This window comes from Pinus tabuliformis, chromosome 5_1 (assembly GCF_031772625.1).
Source record: "Pinus tabuliformis cultivar Carrire ecotype Pingquan chromosome 5_1, CPIR1, whole genome shotgun sequence".
Classification (NCBI taxonomy): Eukaryota; Viridiplantae; Streptophyta; class Pinopsida; order Pinales; family Pinaceae; genus Pinus; species Pinus tabuliformis.
Genome location: NC_142305.1, coordinates 154,796,741 through 154,815,701, shown reverse-complemented (window position 1 = coordinate 154,815,701; position 18,961 = coordinate 154,796,741). Strand labels below are relative to the sequence as shown.

General features: G+C 38.2%; 2 protein-coding genes across 2 annotated transcripts in view; both read left to right on the top strand.

The window, feature by feature from the left end:
• The window catches only part of LOC149163897 (apyrase 2-like), a 365,837-nt gene that overhangs the window by 63,329 nt on the left and 283,547 nt on the right, over positions 1-18,961 (top strand). The window lies entirely within an intron of this gene.
• Positions 10,608-11,620, top strand: LOC149163898 (uncharacterized). The gene is made up of 2 exons (XM_089430832.1): positions 10,608-10,765; positions 10,890-11,620. The coding sequence occupies exons 1-2, from the start codon at positions 10,638-10,640 to the stop codon at positions 11,356-11,358; spliced, it is 597 nt and encodes a 198-aa protein (XP_089286958.1). The 5' UTR covers positions 10,608-10,637; the 3' UTR covers positions 11,359-11,620.

The window sequence follows — 18,961 nt, the reverse complement described above, 5'->3', positions numbered from 1 at the left end:
TATTAAATCATGACTAGATTTAACAAATAAGACACTTTTGTCTCAGATCCTAACTTACTAAATAGATGTAAAAATAAAAATTAGCAATGAATTTCCTAAACTAACCAAAAAAAAAAAGTTTAAATATTTTTCAAATTTTGTGGTTCTTGGTCTCGAGGGGCAACTCAATTGGTGGTCAAAGTGATGTGAAATCGTGCAAGCTGAGAACTAAGGTTTAATCCCCCGATCATGGCCTAGTTTATAGAGAGGAGGACGGGTCGTAGGACCCTAGAGGTATAATGGTAGCGACCAAAATCGACCCCGTGTCACAAAAATATGAAACTAACCCAGTTTCCAATTCCTTTGGGTTACAAAAAGAAAATAAAAAATTGTTTTTGTTGTGATAATACCTATGCCCGTGAGGTCTCACCTCTTGCTGGAGTGTGAAGTAGCTATTTTCTTAAATCACTATGGATGGATTTGATCAAGGGAATGGGTTTGTTTCTAAGTTGCATGAAACACAAAAATGTCTAGAAGTTTCCAAAATGGGTATGACTGGAAACACGACACCAAAAAAATGGAAATGTTGGGCGAAATGCCATATGCATGTAGTATTTTTTACAAATAAATTAATAATGCATTATCTTGCAAGAAAAAAAAGAATGAGAAACATAAATGACATTTTAGAGGGAACCCCAATTTGTATTAACTCTCATAAATTATTACATGATTCAAAATACAAAATTATCCTTTATAGATTAGGTTGCACAACCAAGATTCAAAAACCATCCTTTATACACGAGGCTTTACATCCAAAGTCAACCTTTATACATGAGGTTTTACATCCAAAATCAGCCTTTATACATGGCTATATGTGTTGAAAATGAAATAAAACATGAGATAATGACAAGCAGAATTACATATGTTCTAATCCTCATCCTCATCTTCATTAGGAAAAATATAACAAGGTGTTTTTTTAGTAGAACCAGAACGCGGACCGATTAAAGATAAATTAGGTCGTGGAGTGTTTATAGATAAAATTTAGTGGTAGATTAAATATTTTTTGGCCATAGAAGGGTCCCACACCCTTCTTGGGTGCTTGAGTGAGCCCCCAAATGCAAAAAGGTCATGGAATCAGGGAAAATTTGGGCCAAACTAGGGTAGATTTGGGTCAAAACAACGTTGAAATGTTTCAACAATGTTTCAGTGGAATTTTAGTCACGTTTTGATCATGTTTTAGTGTTTCACGTATTGGTACAACATGAAACTTCAAGTTCCTAGATGTTTTGTTCAACATAGGTTTGGTCCTTTCAGAAATCACCCCCACTTTTGCTTAATCTCCTTGAATATTTTCACACCTCAATAGGATCAATCTCTCCTCTTATTGATGTCTCCAAACTTTGTCCTCTATGTGTGGTAAAATATGAAATCACGAAGAATAGTGAAGCCTTATCACAATATTGGATTGACTCTACCTGCAAAATAAAAAGGACAAGTGGGATTTTTTCCTTGGTTGTTCTCTTCCATGTAACTATGTAGTTTCTAAATGGCAGAGAACGCTAGTCTTAAGATAATTTTACTCATCAATAATAAGAATTAGAATTTGTTGACGGTGCTGGAAATATGTCAACCAAGAGGTCTCCTCGATGTGAAGTCCCAATTAGACCTCACGTTGTTTGGAGTAGGATCCCCATCTGGAATATCAACGCAGTTTCCATGTATTCCTATGGATTTGCCTTGGCTCTAACTGTCATCAAGAGAGGTACCCATGGTGCATTCGAAAAGAAAGAAGGTGTTAGTGTCAGTGTTTGCATCCTGTCATCGACGATCAAATGTGCTTTTACATAGCTATTTTTAGGGTTTTTGGTCAAATTTTTAGTTTTAAATTTTTTTTCAATAAAAAATCGATCACCGATTAGGAAGGTCAGTCCCTACTATTCCTTCAGTCTCATGGTCAAAAGACACTATCTTGGTCAAGTAAATTCATCATTAGTAGAGTCCCATATTAATTTTTGTTCATAATCCACCTAATAAGTCAGCGTTAGGTCACCACTAGGTTACTAGGTGTAATTCTTGAAAATTGGTCTTTTTTACCATTTAAATTCATGTTAGGAGGAATAGTAGAGATTATTTTGGTAACTAAGGTTTGAAGATTATATTTTTATTTCATTCTCTCAAATGAAATATCATAATATCACAAAAATAAAGTGTCAAGTCCAAGTGTAAACTATTTGGTGGGTCCACTATTATTGTACAAAGGGAAAATCGATTTTCTCCACCTATAAAAGCTCATCACTCACTCTCATTCATTCCTCATTTTCCCATTGCATTTTCCAACACTCCATCTCATTCCACCAAGGTAATTTTTTCATGCCAAGAAGGTTTGTTGCATCCAACACTTGATTTCTGAAACTGTGCTATGCAAATGACCCTGTCTCTGCTACGCATATACCAGGTAGCTACTCCATCGTCTCTCCAAGAGTGTGAGCCCTCTGCAGCGGTTTGCTCCATCATGGTGACATTGTTCTACTACTGAAACAGGTTGGTGATCTATCTCAGGGTTCAAACTTCTTTCATTTCCCTCATCTATGCTCATTTGTCTCATGTTTACCTCCTAGGGTTTTGAATGTAGTTAGCAAGGTTTTCATCCTTCTCTTGTTAAATTTGCTGCTAAAACTCATATCTAAGTGCTTCCACACCATCATCTATCCTAAATACACTCACCCAAACACCTCCCATCAAACCCACTCCCGAAATTCATCAATTCTACCTAAACCCTAGACAAACTGCACCCTTTTTGACTATAGGATTGTGTTTTCTTGTTTTGGAAACCTTCCACTCACCCAAATCTTGTAATTCCACTTTCCCTAGTTTCCTAAACTCCCTCACTACCACCCCAAATTTTCTTGGAATTTTCTCATATCCCTATCCCCCTCATTTTCCCAAAACTCCCTCACAGCCATTGAAAATCCCCTGTTTTCCCATAGTCAAAACCCTAGTTTCTATCCTAAGAGCTAAGTGTTGAGATGGAGTCTGAAACCTCAAAGCAGAGGAAGCATAGAGGAGGACATGTCATCAGACATGAACCTACATCAACCCATGAGGTCTTATCATCTCCCTTCATTAGGAAATATTTTGAAGATGCAGGCTACCTTACATTTTGTCAGAGGGTTGAAGAATTGAAGTATCATGACCAATTAACTAGTGCTTTTGCCACTAAACTTAAAAGGGACAAAGTGACCATAGTAGGGTTTCAAATCACTATTTCAAGGCAACTTATCTCCACAGCTACAGGGATTCTAGACATTGGAGAAATCTGGTTCAAAAGAGAAGACCTTGACCTTCAAAACTACAAGATGTACCTAAAAACACAATACAAGGTAGCTCCAACATATATTTTTCCATTCAGACATTTGTTGGATAGGTACACCCCTCTCATGAAAATTATTATGAGGTATTTCACATGTGAAGGCAGGTATTCAAGGATATATAAGTATCACATGAAACTTCTGATGCATTTCACTGGTGTACAACAAATCAATTTGTCCTATTACTTGTACAAAAGTTTGGTCAAAATGGCAGAAAAGGTACAAAAGCAAGGGGAGAATCACTACACTAGTTTGTTTCATCATGGCCTAGTGAAAGTGCTAGTTTGTCATCAATTAGCACAAGCAAATATGTCTTGGGATCATTTTTCAAGTTCAACTTTTCCTCCATCTTCTTCAACTAGGTCTAGTGATGAAACAACACCTACAAGCTCACCAATGCAGCAAGAGATTGCTTCTTCAAGCAGATCAACCAAGAGGAAAGATAGGGTAGAAGGGTCTCAGACTTATTCCAGAGGTGATAGGCTTGTGTTTTCTCAAGGGATTGTTGAAGGGGCCAAGCCTACAACAGGTAAAGAGATAGTTTTCTCACAGCATGAGGAGTCCTCTCATCTGGGTACACATGTGTCAGCTATGGAGAAAGGATAGGAGGGCAGAGTTAAAGATCAAATCATTAGAGATAAGGAGGCTAAAATCAAGAGATTGGAAGGCAAATTGATAGAGGCAAATGCTCTAATAGCATGCCTGCAACAAGAGAATATGCAACTGAAGGTGAACCAGATGATTCAAGACAAACAACAACTACTTCAAGGAAAGAAGATACAAAGGGAAAAGCAGTGGTTGAAATGGAAGTGTCAAAGGGTAAAGGAAAGCAAAGTGCATCAGGGAGACCAAGAACTAGAGCATCTAAAAGAGCCCTTGAGCTACAAAGAGAGGTTTCTCCACCAAAAGAACAGATTATGGTAGATGACCTAATCACTAGAAAAATCAATGAAGATAGGGTTTATTGGCTTGATAAGGTAAATGGACACCTGGAGCAGCTCCTCAAGAAGGCAAACAAGAACAACAACTTGCAGAGGCATATGGCTATGCACTACTATACTAGAAACAAAGTATCTCAAGTCAGGATCAAGCATTTGAAGAGCAAACTCAAGGAAAACCTAATTGGTAAAAAGGACAAGCAGAAGCTTGATTTACTTGCTGAGGCCTCACTCATGGCATAACATATCCTATTATACCCTCACTCAGCAATTTTGAGGAAATTTGGAGAAAATTTTGTCATTTCCAAAATTTTGGTCATTTTTTATTGTTTTAAAAAAAAGAGGAAATTCTATAAGCGCAACACCTTGGTGCTACGCTTTCATCTCAGAGCTCCAAATGATGAAAACTTTATATCCCTGGATAGCTTTTTCCCTAAGGATCTCAAAAATCCACTTTTGGAAGTAGGTCAGCAAACTGGTGAAGAGAAAAAGTCAAAAAAGGAGTGAAAAAGACACTTTCTGCCACTATTCTGGAACAGGCACTGTGCTTATAGAGTCACCTCGGGAGAATTGATTTTTGAAGGATGTCCCGTGCTCCATTTCCAAAAATTCAAGTTGATATGGAAACTAGATAGAAAATGCTAGTTGACCATTCTCTTACTTTTCAATTTTGACTTCTAGAAAGCCTCCAAATATGGCCTGGAAGGTGGCGCTACGCTTATAGTTGAATGCACTACACTTATACCTGTAGCTGACTTTTTCACTTCAAATTTCACCAGATTTTGGTTTTATGATGTAATTTGTATATTTTGAAGACTTGATGATGTAATTATTGAGTTAATAGGCATGATAGGTTGTTTTAGTGTTTAATTAAGCCTCATAAAGGTAGCAAAACTCAAAACAAATTCTAAAAGAGGAGTTTGTGTTTGACCTTATTACTCTCTCTGGTTTGTTGAGAGATTATTGGTAACTGTTCCACCACCTAAGGATTCGACCCATAAAGGTGGGGAAATGGTTGTTTTGAGTTTATATGTATGATTTCTCATTTAGTGAGAAGGGTTGGACTTTTGTGGAGAGGCTTGTACCTTATGTTTTCTTACAACTAATCAAGGAGTAGTTGTAGCTATTTTTCAGGAATACTTGTTCAATGAGTCTATGGTGTTATTTTCTTTTCATATCAGTTTCTAATTGATGAAATCATCTCTCTTTACATGTTGTGCCTTCTTCTTATGATTTTCGTTGCAGTCATATAGGCAAAATTCTTACATTTAAGCTCTGTTTATGTGGAAAAACATGCTTCTATTTCTCTTCTTCTAAAATCAATGAATTCATGCTCATACATGCTCATTATGTTTTCTAAAACTCTTAGACCTATACTACATTGACTAAATCTTAAGTTCACCATAACATACTATTATCTAACTCCTCTTTATGCCTGTTACTGTACACTTGATACCTTGACCTAATTACCTGCTCTCATCCCTAGTCCAGCAAACTAAAAACCCTAAATTTTCAAATACTCAAACAAGACTTATACATCTAGCCTAAAATCTATTTCTTTTTGGCTATTCATTGAAAAAATACTTAGAGAGATCCCTCTCTGGTCCAGTAGGGCTAGCTACTGAACTGAAAGTGGTTTGAGGTTTCCTCATTCAATCTCCTCCTCAGTCTGGGACATTGTAGGGGATAATAAAAGGTGTGCCTAGTGAGTGTTTGGTTGTAGGTGTGTCAAATTTCTTCTACTGCAGAGGAAAAGAGTAAAGTGAGCCTCTAAGATAGTGGTAATAATACCATGCAAGTAGAGACACACACGGACAAGAAGGACCATCTAACATCCAATGGAATAGTCCACAAAAGATGCGACAATCATTACAACCAATGAATGAGAAAGATCTATCTAGTATCCTGTGGAATAGTCCACACGGGTGGGACAACAATAATAACCATTACAACACATTCTCAATATGATAAGTATTAAAATAACAGAAATATTTCAACTACTTTAGCACAGACGAAAGCAAACATGAATTACAAACATTCACAGAATAGTCTTACAAATATCCATAATCCATGCATGAAGAACGTGATGGCCCATTGGGTTTCTGTTATTAAGTAAAAATTTTAAGAGACATGTATACATCGAACATCACTAGCTCCAATAGTGGAGCGTTGGAGCCACTCCTTGCTCCTCAAAAGAACTAGTTTGTCTCTCTAATGCCTTGCGGGAGGAGCCAAGGTGAAAAGTACTTTGCTCATATAATGAGGGTGTATATATAACCAAGAGTTGATGCTTCACCTTCCTTGTGACTCTTTGAATACCCTCATGACTATTTGACTTCCTATGAATTTTTGACCTTACATGACTCTTCATATTCTAAATGTGTCCTTTGTAATTCCACTTTACAATATATTTCAAATAGGTAATTACATAATCCAAAATAATGATGTGGCATGTGATGACTTGTGACATGACCTGGCATGACACTGATGACATGAGTTGCATGATTATGTGACAATGCCAAGTTGTCCTTCTTGGTGCTTCTTTCTTTGTGTCTTCTTGAAAATATGGTACATGTTCTTCTTCTTCCTCTTCCTTATGACTTGAAGATGAGGAGTCTTCCATGTGATCTTGATCTTCATCTTTTGTTAGAGTTCAGTGTTCCTTCGTCTTCTCACCTAATGGCAATCTTATTTGTTTAGTTCCATATGTGTTTTATAACATGTCTTCCTTCTCCATTTCCTTCATCATCATCTTGCCATAGCATGGTAAAGTACCTATGTTTGTAATCCACTCATGACAAGACGATATCAATCCGATAAACCCCTAATTTAAGGTGGTGTTTATTGATCCACTGACTGAGCCATAACCAGATGACAGGCTGGGAAAGAGGTTCAATAACTACGCAATTGCGCAACTCAGGAAGTCAAGGGTGAGCTTGATCTTTGAGACTATGCAATGCTCAGTTCAGGTTGGGCTGAGGAAGAAAATTGCGCAGTCTGAGAGCTCAGTGTGACAACCCGAGGGGATGGGCACTGGATCAACCTATTGCGTAATTATCGAGCACAAATGAGCCCAAATGATTGTGCAAATTCACATCTCAAAAAGTTAGTGGTGAGCTTGAGCCTTGAGACTGCGTAGTGCACAGTTCAGGCAGGACTAGGGAGACAAATTGTGCAGTTTCTGGACTCAGTGAGCTTAGCTGTAGGGTTTTGCACTTCTTGGGAGAACTGTGTAGTTATGGGAGGCAAAGGAGGCTGGACCATTGCACAGTTGCGTAGTTCAGGAGCTCAAGGATGAACTTGAGGCTAGAGACTGCACAATGCATAGTTAAGGCCCGGTTGGGAGGAGGAATTGCACAATTCTGGGAGCCAAGGTTGGGGTTTGAGCACTGAAGTTGGGAAATACATAGTTTTGGGAGGCAGAGACTACACATTGCATAGTGCCAAGAGACAAGGCCACTGCTTAAGGGATGATACTGTGCAATGTGCAGTTCAAGAGGGCTGGATGAAGCTAGGTTGCTGGTTTTTTTTTGAAATTTGGCTAAGTGTGGGATCGAAGAGACTATTATGAACAGTGATATGACTTGAATTTGATCACACACTTGAAACACTTTGATGAAACAATAACATAGATCATCTGGAACACGTTTACAACATATTTCCCTCAATGTGATAACTTTGCGATGAGTTTACAATAAATGCGACACTAAAGGTGCACTTTGCAACGACACTTGTGCGACAATGCTTAAAACTTTGGGAATGAGTGCGACTGATGTTTACATGGTTAGATCAACTCATTCACACAAAGATAACCCCTTGAAACCAGTGTTGTTAAAATCCCGATAAAATCGCGTTTTTTTCAAAAAATCGCGATTTTAACCATAACCCGATCAAATCGCGATTTTTATCCATAAAAATCGCCAATTTTTTTTATACCCGATTTTTTCGAAAAAATCGCGATTTTTTGTGAAAAAATCTCTACAGGCGCGGGCAGTGGGCTTTTATATGCAAAAATCGATTTTTTTTTTTATTCATTTGGCTGTCCGCGCGGAGGAGGAGGAGAAGAGGTGAGGGAGAGCAGCTGAAGGGTTTCCGTCGGATTTGGGAGCGAATCCAAGCGTTTTTAGGAGGAATCCAAGCCAAGATCACCAATTTGTCCGTAAAAAAGGTATGTAGATTAATTTTTTTTTGTTTTGCTTCTATAAAAACTTTGTTTTTCATTGTTTTTAAAGAATTTTTTGAAATTTTTCATTGATTTGGGATGGGTTATTTGTTATGACTATGAGAACCAATTTTTTATTTTTATTTTCTCATTTTTTTTAAACATTGTTTATTTTTTTTGAATTTTCATTGTTTTTTGGCATTTGCCATTGGCATTTGGTTGGGTAACTTGGGTTTGGAAATTGGGATTTTGGAAATAATTAACTTGTAATTTTGTAAATGCTAAATTGTAATTTGTATTATGTAATCCTAAATTCCTATTTCCTAATCCTTATTTTTCCATAGGTTTGCAAATTCAAAATTCAAAAACAAACATGCCAAGGAAATTGGATCCTTTCTGGGAATATGGTGAACCTAAAACTCCGAATGATAGACAAAACTTGTATTGCAAGTTGTGTGGAAAGGAGATATTCGGGGGGGTGTACAGGTTGAAGTTCCACCTTGCACAAATCCCTGGACGTAATGTGGAGCCCTGTAAAAATACAAATGCTGAAATTATCCGAAAAGCCATGAAATCATTGGGAGAATTAGAGCACACTAAAGAGGCCAAAGAAGAACTTTTGAGGCAACTAAAAAGGTCAGCTGAAGGAAGTGGGCCAAGTGGCACTGGTTCTACTGCAGCGTCAGTCAATCCGGTAGCTGCATCATCATTTTTTGTTCCTCGAACCACACCTGGTGCACAACCAACTATCGGTTCAATGCTAAAAAGAAATGAAAAACAACAAGCTGACAAGTTGATGACAAAATTTCTCCTCTGGAGTGATATTCCTTTCAGCATTGTAAGGAATAATCCATTTTTCCAACCTACTGTTGATGCTATTGCCAGTGTTGGCCCGGGGTACAAAATCCCTTCTCTTCATGATTTCAGAGGCCGGCTTCTTCAAGATGAAAAGCGTGACTGCACCCAAAGATTGGAGGATTTTAGGGCATCATGGGCACAAACAGGATGCACTGTTATGTCAGATGGTTGGACTGACCAAAAGGGGAGAACCCTTATAAACTTCTTGGTTAGTTGTCCCAAGGGGACTATGTTTATCAAATCTATTGATGCAACTCATCAAATCAAAGATGCAAGAACTTTATGTGATTTGCTGGATGTGTTTATTTTGGAGGTGGGTGCAGAAAGTGTTGTCCAAGTCATAACGGACAATGCTGCAAATTATGTTGCTGCTGGTAGAATGCTTATGGACAGGCATCCTACTTTATTTTGGACACCTTGCGCTGCCCATTGTATTGATTTGATGTTAGAGGACATAGGGAAAATTCCCTTTGTCAAAGAGACTGTTGACTCATCAAAAAGCATCACAAAATTTATTTACAATCACACATCTGTGCTTAGCTTGATGAGACAATGCACCAACAACAAAGAGTTGGTGCGCCCCGCCATTACACGGTTTGCGACGAGTTTCATATCTCTTCAATCCCTCTTGAAATCTATGTGGGATTTGAAGAGAATGTTTCTTTCAGAGGAGTGGCGTTCTTCGCCAATGAGCCGCAAACCAGAAGGAGAGGCCGTGTGCAGACTTGTTTCATACCAAGAAGACTTCTGGGCGGGAGTGCAGGAGGTGTGCGCTGTCACTGAACCTTTGGTAAAGGTTCTTCGGTTGGTAGATGGTGAGAAGCCCGCAATGGGCTATTTGTATGAAGCCATGGACAGGGCCAAAGAAGCCATTCGGTCCTACTATGATGACAAGGGAGATGATGGGTTCCAGAGACAACTCCTTCTATGGAACGTCATTGATGAGCGATGGAACAACACACTCCATCGTCCCATTCATGCTGTTGGGCTTTTCCTGAACCCTGCATTTTCTTATGCATGTGGGTTTGATTTTGATACTGAGGTCGTGGAAGGATTATTAACCTGTGTCCAGAAGATGGTGAGATCTCCAGAACAACGTATAGAGATCTCTAGATAAATTGAGACATATAAGATGTCAGGTGGCACATTTGGCTTTGAGATGGCTGTCATTGATAGGACGATTAAAATGCCAGGTATTTTTTAGTTTGTACTTTGTAACTTTGTTTCAAATTTCATTGTCTCTTCAAATTCCATTGTCTCTTCAAATTCCATTTTTTTCTTATGTTTATTTAAAATTTTATTTGTAATTTTGTTGTAGACGCATGGTGGAAGATGTATGGTGGCAGAGTACCCCTTTTGCAAAAGCTTGCCGTACGCATCCTCAGCCAAACATGCAGCTCCTCGGGATGTGAGCGCAATTGGAGTGTATTTGAAAAAATACACAACAAGAAGCGCAATAGGTTAACAACTTAACACTTAAACATTTAAAATATTGCAAATTTCCAAATAAATTTTTGAATTCATTAAACAATATTTTTTTTTATAATATTAATTATTAATTATTATTTCATGAACTTTGTACAGGTTGGAGTCCCGTAGACTTAATGACATGGTCTATGTCTACTACAATCTTCGATTGTGGGTGAGGCAACTAGAGAAGACACTTGATATGGATGCCATCTCATTGGATGGGATTGACACCACTGCTGAATGGAGGGTTGAGACCGAGAGGCCTCTCATGGATCCCACTGAGGATTGGTTAGTGCAGGATGAGGGGGAGGAGGAGGAGGAGCAGGAGCAGGAGCAGGAGGAGGAGGAGTTGGAGGAGCAGGAGGAGGAGGTGACACCGCCTACCCGGGCTACCACTACCACCAGTAGAGGACGTGGTCTCCGTCTACCTACAGTAGCTGCTACTTCTACAGCTACTCCTTCAGCTTCTAGAGCACGTCAGACTCCACTGCCATTTCCACCACCACAGGCACCAGCATCTTCATCTAGGGGGAAAGAGAAAGCAGTGACATTTTCTCGCAAGAGGGGCAGAGGAAATCAATAGGATTAGAGTCTTAGACTTTCATTTTATTGTATATGACATTATGACATGATGAGATACATTATCATATTTTTTGTTGATATTTTGAGGCTGAGTTGGGACTCAGGACTTACTATTCAGGACATGATTCAATGTTATGTGTGATTTTAGCGCTAGAAATGATATTAAACATCTTATATATTAGTTTTTTTATCATATTTATGTGTCAATGTATTTATTTTATGTTGTAGATGGTTTAGATATTAAAAAAATTGAAAAAAAATGAAAAAAAATGAATATTTTTGTGCCAAACGATTTTTTCCCGATTTTTTCCGCTTTTTTCCCGATTTTTACGATTTTTTCCCGGCGCCGAATAAATCCCGATCGCGATTTTAACAACATTGCTTGAAACCACCATAAAAAGCATACATTCATTATGCGACAACTAACATGCGAAAATACGACAATTGCTAAAGTGCGAATGACTCTTGTGATATGTGAATGACAATGAAAGTAACACATGGTAGAGCAAAGAATCATGAAAATGACATTAATTAAAGTGAAAGAAAGTGAAAGCGACAACCAAAAACATGAAAATGACACTCGTGAAAACAAAGGTGTGTGAGAGTGTCAGTTTGCAAAACTCGCCGAAATGGGAGTACGAACACAACTAGAATGTGAGACACTGTTGTTGTCAGTGCACAATGACTGTCAACATGGATTGAAGATTGCACAGTCTGTAGGTTTTAACCTGGTACATAAATTACCTGCATACGAATTCTTAAACACAGAAAAATAAACAATGCGAGTGTTGGGTGTGGAGCCTGATTATCTTCTGTATTCAGAGGTTTCAGCCAGGTGTATACCCCAGGAAGACTGTACACCCCTCCACGCGGGGGGGACTTATCCCCTCTACGGGGGTCTGGGGGGTAAATCCCCCCCAGCTGGGGGGTCTGGGGGCCAGCGGTCCCCCGGCGCTGCCCCCGAAGCTAAAAATAGATGTAAAATTGCCTTGTAAAGGTCTAGTAATTTCTAGTCAATCTGGGCCATTCATTAGGCGGATGATCTGACGATTGAAGATATGTTTAATTTAGGGTTTTTTGCCCTAGAAGGCAACCCCTCACTATATATGAGGGAATTGTATTGCATATATGTAGATCTGTATTCTGAGTGAGGAAGAGAGAGGAGATTGAGAGCGAAGAGGGTGTTACAGCGGATCTGCTGTAGGTTGTATCTCTTCAGTTTGCTGGATATTATAAAAGGAAGGACTAGTTGTTTCTCCATGGATGTATCCCAAACTGGGTGAACCATGTATATCTGTGTCTCTCTTGTTTTTATGCGTTTTCTGTGTTTATATTTCTGCAATATTTTATGTGTTCCATTGCTCCATAATATATAATTTTCTAACAACTGGTATTGGAGCCGAAGGTCTATTTGGCTGATAAACTCACAGGAGAGAAGGGTTCCTGGTTCGAGTGGGAGCAATGGTGGAAGATGGTAGGTTTAGGGTCGAAAAATTCAACGGCCAAAATTACCAGCTATGGAAGATGCAGATGGAAGATTATCTGTATCAGAGAGATCTGTACCTACCATTGAGTGGAAAAACAAAGAAGCCGACAAGTATGACAGACACAGAATGGGATATTCTGGACAGAAAGGCACTTGGAACAATACGGCTATGCCTAGCAGCGTCGATAGCGTTTAATATTTCAAAGGAAACGACAACACAGGGTTTAATGTCGGCATTGGCCAAACTATATGAAAAACCCTCGGCCTCAAATAAGGTATTTCTTATGAAGCGTTTATTTAATATGAAGATGTCAGAAGGTGGATCTATTGCAGACCATTTAAATGATTTTGATACAGTTACAAGTTAGTTAAGTTCTTTAGGGGTAAATTTTGATGATGAAGTTAGGGTTCTGTTATTTATGTGCTCATTGCAAGAAAATTGGAATGGTTTAGTTATGGTCATTAGTAACTCTGTCTCTGGATCTAGTACTTTAAAGTTTGATGATGTTGTTGGTGCAATCCTTAGCGAGGAAATGCGACAGAAAAGCTCTAGTGATACATCAGGTAATGCTTTGACTGTAGAGACTAGGGGAAGAAAAATGGAAAGAGGAAAGAGCCAAGGATATCGCAGTAAGTCAAGAAAAGGCAAATCCAAGTCCAGATCGGGGATAGTGTGCTGGAAATGCGGGAAGAAAGGACACATAAAGAAAGACTGTAGATCTCAGAAGGGAAAAGAAGGAGATGCACAACAAGAAACTAATCATGAAGCGAATGTAACATGTGATGTGTTGCAAGATGCTTTGATTCTTTCATTAGAAAATATTATTGATGCCTGGGTGATAGATTCAGGGGCCTCATTCCATGCCACACCTGATAAGAAACATTTTCATGAATATGTTTAAGGAGACTTTGGACAAGTTCGATTGGGTGATAATAAACCCTGTAAAATCATTGGAATGGGTACAATTTTCATAAAACAACAAAATGGAAATCAATGGCTATTGAAGGAGGTAAGGCATGTTCCAGATTTGGAGAAAAATCTGATTTCAATAGGGCAGTTGGGAGGTGAAGGTTGCGTAACTACTTTCACAGATAAAACCTGGAAGGTCACTAAAGGATCCCTGGTAATAGTGAAAATAGAAAAGGTTGGTATATTGTATTTATGCAATGGTATTTCTAACTTTGTTAATGCTTTAACATTTACAAGAGAAGATACGACATTGTGGCATCATAGGCTCGGGCACATGAGTGAAAAGGGGATGCAGATTCTTCACTCAAGAAATTTTTTGCCAGGTTTGAAGCATGTTGATTTAAAATTCTGTGAGAATTGTGTTTATGGAAAACAGAAGAGAGTCAGATTCCTTAGAGTTGGGAAAGAAAAGAAGAGCGAAAAATTAGAGCTTGTGCATACAGATGTATGGGGACCTGCTCAGGTATCATCTTTTGGTGGCTCTCATTATTATGTTACTTTTATTAATGATGCAACTAGAAAAACCCGGATTTATTGTATTCGAAATAAATCTGATGTATTTGATACTTTCAAGAAATGGAAAGCCTTGGTTGAAAATGAGACAGGGAAAAGGTTGAAGTGTCTCAGATTAGATAATGGAGGTGAATATTGCAGCAAAGAGTTTGATAGGTACTCTTCAGAGAATGGAATTCGCAGAGAGAAGACAGTTCCAGGAACACCACAAGAAAATGGTGTCAGAAAGGATGAACAAGACAATCATGGAGCGTGCAAGGTGCATAAGATTACATGCAGGATTGCCTTTACAATTTTGGTTGTTTATCTAATAAACAGAGGGCCTTCAAGTTCCTTGGATGGTGGTATTCCAGAGGAGGTATGGACAGGTAAAAAGGTGAACTACTCATTTTTAAAGACTTTTGGTTGTGAAGCCTTTGTCCACATTAACAAAGAAAATAGAATAAAACTTGAGGCAAAATCAAAGAAATGTACCTTTATTGGATATGGTGTTAATGATTTTGGTTATTGCTTATATGATTATGAAAATCACAAAATCATTAGGAGTAGAGATGTAATATTCAATGAAAAGGTTTTGTATAAGAATCAGTTGCAGGAAAAGAAACAAGAAAAAGAAAACAGAGAATATACAGTGCTTGACGATATCACAGGAAAAGTGATGGTGCCTGAAAATCATAATGATCAACAACCAGAACAACAACCACAACAACAACAAGCACTTCAAACAACTGAAAGAGGTGTTAGAAGATCTACCAGGATAAGCAGACCCCCTGAACGATACTCTCCTTCATTATATTATGTATTATTGACTGATTCTGGTCAACCAGAATGTTATGAAGAAGTAGTGCAGGTAGAAACCAGGAAGAAGTGGGAGCAAGCCATGAAAGAAGAGATGGACTCCTTAGCACATAACCATACTTGGGACTTAGTTAGGTTGCCTGCAGGTAAAACAACATTTCAGAATAAATGGGTTTACAAGCTGAAGGAAGAAGATGGAGGAAAACAAAGGTACAAAGCTAGACTTGTGGTGAAGGGGTTTGCATAGAAGAAAGGTATTGATTTTGATGAAATATTTTCTCCTGTTGTTAAAATGACTTCAATTAGAACTATTTTAAGTCTAGTAGCAGCTGAAGATTTGCATTTTGAGCAGTTAGATGTAAAGACAACCTTTCTCCATGGCGATTTGGAGGAAGAGATATATATGCAGCAGCCATAAGGATATGAGATAAAAGGGAAGGAGAAACTAGTGTGCAGGTTGAAGAAGAGCTTGTATGGCTTAAAACAGGCTCCAAGGCAGTGGTATCTAAAATTTGATAGGTTTATGTCTGAACAAGGTTATACTAGATGTCACTCTGATCATTGTGTTTATCTCAAAAGGCAAAATGATGGCAGCTATATTATATTGTTATTGTATGTATATGACATGCTTGTTGCAGGTTCTAGCATGCAGGAAATAAATGTGCTCAAAAGGAAATTGGCAAACTCATTTGCAATGAAGGATTTGGGTGCTGCAAAACAAATCCTTGGTATGAGATTAACTAGAGACAGGAAGAATCACAAATTAACATTGTCTCAAAGTGAGTACATAGAAAAGGTGTTGAAAAGGTTTAATATGTAGAATGCAAAGCCAGTTAGTATACCTTTCGCTAGCCATTTCAAGTTAAGTAAGGAGGCGTGTCCCAAGACTTAGGAAGAAATGGCTCATATGTCTAAAGTTCATATGCATCAGCAGTTGTGTTGGGTCCCTATAATACTAGTGATTACCCCATTACTATTGTAGTTATACCCCTTATTTATATTGTTGTGCCCCTATTACCCCCATATTGTTATTTCTGTGCCCCATAGAATCCCTCTATTGTTATTTTTGTGGCTTTATATTATTATTGTTAGGTCGGCTGGATTATATTGTGACTCCTTAGACTCCTATATATAGAAAGGAGGTTTTGTCATTTGAATCATCCAATAATTGTTCATTTATGTAATGTAAAGGAGGTTGCCCCCTCGAAGAGGCTGAATTCTAAGGCGTTGATCTATCTTTTCTTGAGCTGGTTTCATAACATTTGGTATCAGAGCTTTGGATTCTAGGGTTTTGCTGCTCCAAACAGGTCATCGTGGCATTTTCGCTATAACTTTTTTTCTGTGACGTTTCAGAAGTCAAAAAAAAAAACCCATTTGAGAAGAAATCGCGTTGAACCTTGGGTCCAAAATTTCAGAGCTTTTCGCATGATATTTGCGGAGATATGATCTGAGGAAGTTGGTCTTTTTGCAGACTCCTGAATTACATTCAAAACAGGTGACCTGGGGAAAATCGTCATAACTTTCTCTCTGGGTATCAGATTGAAATTTCGTAAGAAGGTACAGAAAGAGGACAGACTGTAGTTTCTTGTATATCTTTTTTAGAACCAAAGATCGAAAATTGTACACGTGGCACTTCATACAAGTTCGCTCTACTGAAAGTCTATAATCAGGTCACTTGGGAGATTGTGCATAACTCTTTCTTGGAGAATCCAATTTGGATCAGACTGGTGGCATTGGAAAGAGGACATAGAGAGCTACTACAAATCACAAATTCAGAACTAGATGATTAGAAAGTACAGAGATACATCAGAGGAAATATCGAGCTCCTACAAAGTGAAAAAAGGTGTGTAGATTTTTTTAAATTTTTGCTTAAGCTTGGTTTGAAAATTTATTTTGAAGGAATTCAAAGGGCATAGTAGAGCATTATTATCAGTAACTGATGCCCCGAGGAAAGAAAATGCAAACACCTAGTAAGGAACCTGAAAGCTCTAGCATGACTCATGAAGAAGAGGAAGAAATGCTACATGATATATCAAAATTACAAGAACAAGTGCAACAAATGTCACGCTCACAAAAGTTAACAGAAGCTAAGATAAATGGCGTGGAAGCTAAGATGAATGGCATGGAAGCTAAGATGGATAATTTGAAGATAGATTTGAACACAAATTTGAAGACAGGCATGGCAGATTTGAAGACAGATTTGACAAATTTTCTACAAGAAATACTTACTAATGGTGAAAAGGTAGTAAAGGAAACTCATGATGAGAACAAAAGAAATGTTAATCATGATTCCATAGATGCTAATGTTGGATCGAAGAATCACCATATTCCAAAAATCGATATGAGGAAGTTTGATGGCAAGGATCCCGCCACATGGATATTACAGATGGAGCAATTCTTCGATCTCAATAATGTGCAAAACACACAAAAGGTACGTATGGCAACTGTATATTTGGAACCAAATCAGTTTGTATGGTATCAATGGCTTTGTTCTCGTAAACAATTTATCACTTGGGCAATTTTTACGGAAGAATTGATAGCACATTATGAGGATACAAAAAGCAACACTTTTTTTAGCCAATTGATAAGTCTCAAACAAAAGGGTTCAATAATGGAGCACATTGAGGAGTTCCAAAAATTGAACATAAGGGTAAAAGATATTCCAGAGGAGCATAGGATTGATGTGTTCATAGGGTCTTTAAAGGATAATATCCAACATGATGTTCGCCTTTGGGAACCTGATTCATTAGAGAAGGCATTCAGGTTAGCAAGAAAAATGGAAAGCAAAATTATGGCAACTAGGAAGCATACCACTCACAACTATAAAGACGGAAGTGTTGTTGCCCCTAGTCTTCCACAACCTACAAGGTTGACACCACAACAATTGGAAGAAAAAAGAGCAAAAGGGCTTTGTTACAATTGTGATAGCAAATACACAAAAGGTCATAAGTGTGCTGAGAAGAAATTATTCTACATAGATTGTGAAGAGGAAGAAGAAAAGGAGCAAGAAAGGTCAAAAGAAGAGGATATACTTCAGGAACAAAGCCTAGATGAAGAACAAATAAATCCGACCATATCTTGTAATGCATTGGCGGGAATTACCACTCCTCAAACCATCAAGATAGAAGGACAAATCAAGAAGAAAAAGGTAATAGTGTTGATTGATTCAGGAAGCACCCACAATTTTATTCATTGTAGGGTAGCAAAAGAATTGAATTGCTTCCTATATCCAGCACCAGAGTGTCAAGTGATGATTGCAAATGGAGGAACAATAAATTTCTCTGGAAAGTGCCATAATATCAAGCTATCCATGGGAGAATATGTATTGACTAGCCCAATGCTTTCCATTCCAATGGGAGGTGCTGATGTTGTACTAGGAGTCCAATGGCTACAATCCTTGGGTACAATAGCTTTTAATTTTCAAGAACTTTTCATCAAATTTTCTATGGAAGGAAAGGAAGTTGAATTAAGGGGTATTGCAGGGAAACCAGGAAAGATAATCAGCTCTAATGGCATGACAAAGCTTCTAAAAAAGGAGCAAAGAGGTGTAATTGCACAATTATGTTCGCTAGATGTTTCCACATTGGAATCATCTATTTCTCCAGATCTCCAAAAAGTCCTGGACAATCATTCCAAGGTATTTGAGACTCCCAAAGGTCTCCCACCTATGCGTGATCATGATCATGCTATTCATCTGATTCCAGGAAGTGTTCCTCCAAACATCAGGCCGTACAGATATCCCTATGTCCAAAAAAGTGAAATTGAACGTATGGTTGCAGAAATGCTAGAGGCTGGTATAATTCAACCGAGTCAAAGTTCTTTCTCAGCTCCAGTAGT

Excerpts from the sequence above, each read along its gene's own strand:
- LOC149163898 (XM_089430832.1), top strand. The coding sequence starts at position 10,638 with ATGTATGGTGGCAGAGTACCCCTTTTGCAAAAGCTTGCCGTACGCATC. Across the intron at positions 10,766-10,889 it reads CACAACAAGAAGCGCAATAG|GTTGGAGTCCCGTAGACTTA; the intron begins GTTAACAACTTA and ends AACTTTGTACAG.